The sequence below is a fragment of the Platalea leucorodia genome (assembly GCF_965183815.1).
Source record: "Platalea leucorodia genome assembly, chromosome: 1".
NCBI lineage: Eukaryota > Metazoa > Chordata > Aves > Pelecaniformes > Threskiornithidae > Platalea > Platalea leucorodia.
Window position 1 is genome coordinate 66,538,433 of NC_138823.1, and position 8,628 is coordinate 66,547,060.

An 8,628-nucleotide genomic window follows, 5' to 3' on the forward strand; every position below is an offset into this window, starting at 1 on the left:
CAAGGGGAGAAGGGCTGTTTCTGTCACATTTTATAGTAGAAAAGAAGTCACATCTGAAACTTAGAGGAGGAAGACCCTGACAATCCTAGTAAATACAATCCTAGTAAACACCATCCACAACTTCGCCTCTAAAATTTGGAGTTCCATAGCTGGCTTTTGGGCTAGTTTGAGGAGCTGAGTTTGGATGTTTCTGAGGTTGAGGATAGCTTTGGGAGGTTCAGGCCTGAGCACTTCCTTACATTTGGTAGCACCCTTCTCCAAATGCCTTACTTGCTTCATCGGGCAAACTTGCAGGTCCCGCAACAGCTTCTGCTCCTTCAGAGCAGTGCAGCAAGTCAAAAATAAAGGGCCTTCTGTCGAGAAGGCCAGAGGTTCAGCAAGGGAACAGTGGCCTCTGATGACAGGCAGTGAGAAGTGCAGGAGACCACACCAGCAGCGCAGGCTGAATTCCCAAGGGGTTGTCTCCATCCTCAAGGCAAGCAGCCTAAAAATGTTTCTTATGCATGTCTGACACCATAAAGAGAGCCTGAGCCTAATGCAGTTATAGTTTTGCTTGCTGTAACACGCTAGACCAAGGAACCAAATAACATCCACTTTCTTGAAAGAGGGCAGGATATTTTGAGTTTGTAAACATGTTGGGAGTAGAAAGACACATTTGTGTTCCTCAGATTTTAATCCGAACCTGCTAATGAACGCTTCCTAAGTAGGAAGGCAAATTTATCTTTTTGATACTGAATCGCTATAGAAGGAAGGTTGCCTTTTGCGAAACTGCAGTTGACTAGGTTTAGTAGGGGCTAGACTAGAGTAGGATGTCACTCTCAAATTTTCTTTCTAGTGCGGTTATTTGGTGAAATTTCTTCTCAAAAATATGTCATTGAGTTTACAGTCTACAAACAAGTGTTTGGAAACATTTGGTTTAGAAACTAAAGGACTGAGATTAAGGATATTAAGGGTAACGTTCTCTTGTTAATTTGAACTTGTCCCTTTTGATCTTGTTTGTGCTTCAAAAGGCCTGTTGAATGTCACAGTTTAACTGTAACATTTAGGTAGTCTTCTAAACGTGGATGAGATTGTCCAGGTCCTTGTGATTTGGTGATATGAGGGGAGAGAGAAGAGCGCGCACACGTGTGTGTGTGTGTGTGTGTGTGTTTTTCACACAGAGGTTGCTGGCATCAGCGATAGCTGGATTTTTTTAATATTCCTGTAACACACAGGATGCAATGCTAGCATTCAGATAACCTTATTTTTCCCTCCATTAAATACTCCTTGATGAGTGATATTGGCACTGGACCTCCCCCCAAGCCATAGTTCACTTCATATCTGTTTCCTCTTAAATCCCTTTGCATGTGGTCAGCATTACAGGTCACAAATGAGAGACTGCCAGCTTATTTGTTGCCTGATTGCATTTTGGTTTTGATCTTTCTGAGAAAATAGACACTGAATGCAACTTACGTCAAACAGGGACAGTGTTTGTAGCTGGGACACAGAAAGGTAGAAGGGTTAAACACGACACGTTCCCTTGAAACGGTTGTGTGACTGCTGCTAATTTGAATGCTCAGTAATAGAGATCTGTTGGATGGAGGGGTTGCCCTTCACTATTAATGACTCATTGGCCTCCTTCCCAAGCTGCCTGAAGTGCAGCTCTCCCTAGTGGAAGTAATTTTGTCTTTGAAGTACTTTCCAGAGCTGTCAACTAATGTTCCACAGTTCCCAGAGGAAATAATAAGCCATGAGTGCATGTAAGCTGAAAACGTAGAGTCTGAAATGAACTGTTCCTATAGGAGCCTGGCAGTCTGCTTCTCTGTGGAATTTAGCTTGTTTATACAATCTTATCTGGCTAAGCTTTGGTATTTCATCTGGCAGGCAGTTCCTATGAAAAGCAGCTGTCCAAGCAGTGGGAGTGGTGCTCCTGGTGGTTTTTTCAGAAGGTCTATAATTTCTTGTTTCATGTAAATTAAAGAAATACAATACTCTTTTGGCTATAACCAGATGCTCTAAGCAGTTTTCTTTCCCTTATAAATAGCCCTTTAAATATGCTCTGCTGTTATGTACTGTATGACTTAACTATAGGCTTCATGATGCCCACCAGGAAGGTATATGTATTCTGTAAAGTCACAGGCTGACTACAGCATTGTTAGAAGAGTACCTCGAAGATGTTACCATCTATAACTTTCTACATATAAAAATAGTAATATTCTGATAGTAAAATATCCATGCTTGGAAGTGAAAACTTCCTTTAATGGGTTTTACTGTTGCTGGACAAGTGAAGGTAGTTCCACCAGTTTTTAAAAAACAAACAAACAAAAAACCCCCAAAAAACCCCCACTACCACCACTGCTGTCAAGAAAGTGAGCACAGGTACATCTCTGTGTGAAGAGATCTGTAGCATACATCTCTAGCACTTACCTCATGGGTAAGTGGGTAGTGACAACTCTAAAAAAAAAAAAAAAGAAAAAAAGGAAAATAAGCACATATTAACAGAAAGGATGCAGCCAAAATACTTAAGGTTTTATGTAACTCATTGCCTGATAACAAAATGTTTCTCAAAATGTACCGGAAACTGAATCTTTTGGGGAGAAGAGTTGCAATAATACTCAGCGCCTACAGACAAGTTGGAGGTATTTTTTTGTGTAGCTTTGGGTTGTGGTTTCATGCAGGACAGAACTGGAAAGCTGAGGATTCCTTCTCCAACTGTGGTAAATGTTCTTGTTCACCTCTTTTTACAGGAAGAGTATTTGCAGTAAGATGCAAATTATGGGCACACGTAAAATTCAGGTCCAAGTCTTCCGAAGTTTAGTGGTTATCCAGGATTATCCGTCCAGCTCATAGCGCATCTTCGTCTGAAAGCACTACATCTTGTACATGAAAATGCTCCATGTAATCTGCCCCATTCTAAGAAATGGGGGTCACATTCAGCACCTAAAAGACTAATTCTCCCTCTGTCACCTGCATGTAACATTTCAGTCCAGCCTCATTCAAGACATAGGAAAACATGACACCCTATAAAATATGAGGCTTTAAGCAGTGTTCAGATGTGCCACTTGATGGCCCTTCTCCTGCCAGTATGCATGCAGGTTTCTATAGACCCTTTGCCCTGCAAAGGGAGAATTTGATATTGCAACAAACGAAACATGAAAAACGAGCTCTGTCTGGTTCCATACGGTATATACTGGTCTTCACGAGACCTGGCACCAAGCACGGTCTGTTCCATTAGCTAAAGTGGCATTCCAGCTTGCAATCCTATATGGTGAGAAACTCAAAACCCAAGACCAAGTTACTGACCTTCAATAAAAGTGTGTCATTGTAAATTATGCAATGATACAGTTTTCATTTCAGTCTGACATGTGCCAGCTGAACAGTATACTACTGGAAACAGGCAATACACCACTGTTTGACCACCCCATAGTTGACAAAAGGGAGTGATGTTGGCTGACTTCTCCCAGTTCCCTTGTGAGGAAGGAAACTTTTTTTTCGTTGTGCTAGGAATTGATGACTTTCTGCTGCTACAGCAACAGCTGATGTTAAACTTCAGTGGAGATACTTTGCTTTATTCCTGCAGCAAGAGTACTGGCTCTGAATGGCAGGGGGGGTGGTGTCTGTTTTGTTCTGGGTTTGTTTTTTTTAATTTTTTATTTTAAGGTGAAGTCCCAAGCAAGCATAACTGCTAGTGAGGAGGTCATCTTGAATACAAATAATGTAATAATCCCTGTATTGTCAAGGAGCATGTATTCTGTACTTTAACTTTTTCTAGAAAATAGAGTTAATTGGTATTTTTTTGTAGAAGCTCTCCAAATTAGCTCTCATTTCTCTAACCTATAATAGGTTTTAACAGTTTTACCTGTTAAAATCGGGACTTCATCCTTCTCATATGTAATCCTGTTTAGGGTCAGAGTTGGAAACTAATGCCTGACGCTGTTTCAAAAACAAAAAATCCAGTCATCAACAGGACACGGACTTAATTTTTTAATGTGCTCCAGCCCTGAAGTACTAAATCCAAGAGCGGTCAGTGGTCCAACACTGAAAGTAGCCTGTATCCCTTGTAATGTAATCCCTGCTTCTGCCTGGTTCATGTTTAGAGGAATACGATAGCATTTTTGTGGTAAGCTGGGCTTTTTGTTGTGAAAGGAGGTGGTTGTTTTGAAGCTGCTCAGAGGTTAGGAATGCTGGCAATCATCTGGGGAGACAGAGTAGTGGGCTGAGCGCAGGTGAGGAGGTCACAGGCACAAACCAACCACTTCTTTTGTGCCATTGCCCTGGTGGTGCTTCAGCCAAAGGAAGCTGCTTCAAAAGTGACCTGTGTGTGTCAGGAGGACCGTCGTACTTCTCCTGTGACATTACTACCTGATCATCACCAACTTGCATGTTGAGAGAATTAACTCTCAGGGTGGTTGTTAATTTAAGGGGAAGAAAACAGTATTGTCAACAAATCTTCCTAGGTGAATTATTTGGTAAAGCTTTTGCAAGTCTGCCTTAAAGTAGTTCAGTATTAATACGCTAACATAGAGAGGGAGAGAACAGTTACCTGGGTGCTTTCAGGGAATAGATGGATAACTAGGGCATGCGTTTCATTTTACGGGCAGTACAATAAACTGCACTTGCCAACCTAATTTTCTGAGTCTTTCAGGGATGCAGCTTTTGTTTTGAGTTTGGTTTGCCAGTACTGCAAGAGACAGTCTTAAACACATAAACCCACATGTAATTTTAAGTGCCGTCTTAAACTGAAATTTTGGGATAAAGGTTGTCTTGGGCTTTAAGGTACAGTGATACTATTCTACAGCGCTCTGTTTCAAGTGAGGAAGAATTTCGATTGTAAATCTGAATCCCCACGTTGTTTTCGTAGAGCTGTCACAGAAATTTATCAGTGAGTTGTAAGGGTGAGCAGGGCGCAGTGTTTGAGACTCTGGTGATGAAAGACATCTCTTGTGGACCCATAGTTTACAAGGAAATAACACTTGTTGCCGACTTTCAAAATCGTCCATCAAAACTTAGTCTAGGTCAATGTAGATGATGGTGATCCTGTTGATGAAAGAAAAGGAATAATACCTGGCTTTGGCTGCCGCAGGTGGCTTGTGCATTCAAAAGAGCAGACACTGCACCGACTCTGCTCGCCAGGTGGACTCGAGAAGGTGCCGTCTCCACGCAGTCACTGTCTTGGCTGTGAATACGCTTCCAGGAACCAGTTGGGAGCTTCTCGTCTTTGGGTGATTTTAAGGACTTCCAGTCCTGTGCCTCACCAGTCTAAATAACAAAGTAGGGCCTGTGCAGTCGGTATGGCTCTGAACAGCCTGGGAGGAGAGACAAGAGGTGAGGTGTGAAGTTAAACACAACAAACTTGTCCAAGGAGTATCTTTATTTCTCAGAAGCTCTTCCTTCAGGATGACCTTCTAGATGCCTTGTGATGTCAAGTGTTAGTATAGCCAGTGTAAATAAGTTATAGGAGAATGCAGAAATAGTCTTTCTAAAGTCTTCAAACGATTTTTTTCCAGCCCAAAGGACTATGTAGGATCACAGAATAATTTAGGCCGGAAGGGACCTCTGGAGGCCAGCTAATCCAACACCCTGCTCCAAGCAGGCTGAGTTAGATCAGGTTGCTGCTTTGTACTTTTTTTCGTGTCCTTTGAGTTGTGTAACTTCATGTCACTTAATTGAAGTCTAACAATAATGTGCCTTGAAAGCTGATTTGAAAATGAGACCTTACAAGAAATAAAAATGTAATTATAAGCTTGTTTTTACTAATACTTTTTTTTTTTCCTAACCTTTATCAGGTAGAGGTATTGTCTTACTTTCTCAAACATTACTACGCAGGGTCAATTTGTCAGAAATAAAATTTTCTTAGTGGCAGTTCTATAGTTGTACTTTTGTGTTTTACCGCTCGTCTTCAACAGTAGAATAAACTGAAAGTCTGTTAGTTTATCGGAAAAGTGTTAGCATGCTTAAACTCCCAGTGAAATAATTCTCCAGCTAGTGCATGCTTCACATTTAAAATATGCACAGTATTTTTAATGTGAAATGCAGTGACGCATTTTCTACATTAAATTCATGACTAAGTATTTTTTATGCAAAACACAACATGAGCTTCTTATATGGAATAACTTGTCATATTACTTGGCTGATTTAAAGCTGATCACTCTGCACATGCCCTTGAGATACCACTACAGAGACAGAAATATTTAAACAAGTCCTTAAGCAGTAGACCCTACAAAGGCTGCTTTCCTATGGATCTTCCTCTCAAGGGCAGGAGTGTGTGTGCGAGTCTGTGTCTTGTTCTGTGATCCCTTACATATGGACTAGGCAGCAGAGCAGTTTCTTTCTCCCTGCTTCTCTTCCTACCGGGCCGCTTGCTTACACAGAACTTTTTTGGTAGCTGGTGCTTTTAGCACTTCTTATTGCTGTCAAATTCAGCTGAAATGAAGTAAAATATTCCAAAGAGCAAAATGCTGTACCAAGAGATGCATATTAACATAAATTCCTTACTAAAAAAGGCTAGGCTAAAAGCACATATCCAACTACTCTCTCACACCCTGCTTTCATGTTTTAAGGTCTGCTATCAGTTAGGGCTGTGTATTGGATATTAAAATACTCCCCAGTTCAGACTTTTAGGCTAGGAATGTGTATACGCTCCTTGCCCACTTGAGATGTGCGTGTAAAATTACAGTCCAACTCTGAAAATACGGTCTCACATCTAAGATGGTGTACCAGGCCTGCAGCTGCAAGTAATTGCATTCTGCACAGCTGACAACAGGAGTTGAGAATAAGAAGTCTTTTTTCCCTTAAAATATGGAAGAAATATGGGTAGTCATTGAAAACAACTCATTTATTCTGAATGATGTGCTGGTAGACATAAAATGAAACAATGGTTAGAGTAAGCAGAAGAATTAATTTGATTTTTTTCCAAATTATTAGGAGTGTGTCTTCACTGAACCAGATTTAAGAGGAAAATGCCCTGTAGGTTGAATTATTCTCTATTTAATTGATACATTGGTACTGTTTCTCTTTCAGATGAAGTGGACTACAGTAATTTTGGGACCAACACGCTATCGAGGAAGAAGAAGGCTCTGGTGACACTCCGCAATGACAACCTCCGCCGGCGTCCCCACATTAACATTAGCATGCCTCATGATTTTAGACCAGTGTCTTCCATAATCGATGTGGACATTCTTCCTGAAACGCACAGGAGAGTGAGGCTGTATCGGCATGGGTGTGAGAAACCCTTGGGATTTTACATTCGCGACGGCACCAGCGTAAGGGTTACTCCTCATGGACTAGAAAAAGTACCCGGTATCTTCATCTCCCGTATGGTTCCTGGAGGCTTAGCGGAGAGCACAGGCTTGCTGGCTGTGAATGATGAAGTCCTGGAAGTTAATGGCATTGAAGTAGCAGGAAAGACTCTCGACCAAGTCACAGACATGATGATTGCCAACAGCCATAATCTTATTATCACGGTCAAGCCGGCAAACCAGAGGAACAATATTATTCGAAGCAGTAGGATGTCTGGTAGCTCTGGCCAGTCTACAGACAGCACTGCTAGTCACCATAGCTTGCCTACATCCCACGTGCTGCAGAACTTCCACCCTGATGAAATGGAGAGTGACGAAGAGGCTGACATTGTCATCGAGGGCGGTCTGGAGCCACAGCACATTCCTAAACTGCACAGCCTTACTTCCAGTAGCCTCTCTCGAATCAATGGCAGCAGCCTGAGCCACAGACTTCAAAGGGACCTGGTGCTCAACAACAACTCTGGCCGAGAAAGCAACGGCAACATCCACAAATTACTCAGTTCCTTAAAAACTGATCCCCGACACAGTCTGGTTATCCCCAGAGGCGGTATCGAGGAGGATGGAACAGTCATTACACTTTAGTAGAAATTCCCGCAACTCTCCTTTCAGTCTTAAGTGCCAATTGGGACAATTGACTCTTGCAACATGTTATGCACAAAACAGAGAGCTGATATTCTCATAGACCTCACGGGTGCAGAAAACTGTTGCTTTCTAGGAAACGTGGCATCTGGAGCTAGACATAAAACTGTCATGCAACGCAAAATTAGTCAGGAGAAAGCCAGAGTGTAAAACCTGGTTTATGTCCCAGCCCTAAAGTGAGAACACAAATTTGGTTCAGTTGGTTTAAATCTAGGCAGTCTTACAGGCTACCAATGGCAGTGCTACATACTTGCGTTTGAATGCATGGGTGGATGTATTTATACATGCATGTATATGAATTAGATTTTAATAGTAACAGACATGTCTATTTGAAGTGGAATCTGGTTTTCTTCTAATACCAGTTTAAAGAGTGGTTCTTAATAGCCATCCGATCTTCTACCATTACATACAGACCTTCCACTAATTTGTGTACACCATATTTGCAACCTTATGTCTAATCCAGACAAGCTCTATAAAGGTAGCGGTTTCCTAGTCTGGTGGTAACAGCTTTAGGGAGATGCTGCAAATACATTTTCCAAATGAAATGATCTATGTACATTTTTTTAAAAGCCTAAGGAGGCAGTGTTGGAGGATGTTGCTGTTATTGCTGTGAGATCAGCACCACCTGCTGCTCAGAGGCAGGCCTGCCTGCAGCACAGATGCGAGCTGCACCGGGAAAAAAACCCATGACAATAAGGGCTTAAAACTAGGT

At 41.8% G+C, this 8,628-nt stretch overlaps 1 protein-coding gene across 1 annotated transcript in view; it reads left to right on the forward strand.

The window, feature by feature from the left end:
* Positions 1 to 7,928, forward strand: part of PARD6G (par-6 family cell polarity regulator gamma) — a 67,536-nt gene extending 59,608 nt beyond the window's left edge. Inside the window, exon 3 of the mRNA XM_082311151.1 lies at positions 7,000 to 7,928. Coding sequence (XP_082167277.1) covers positions 7,000 to 7,859 — 860 coding nt within the window. The 3' untranslated portion in view covers positions 7,860 to 7,928. The remainder of the gene's footprint in view (positions 1 to 6,999) is intronic.
* Positions 7,929 to 8,628: the final 700 nt, after the last annotated feature.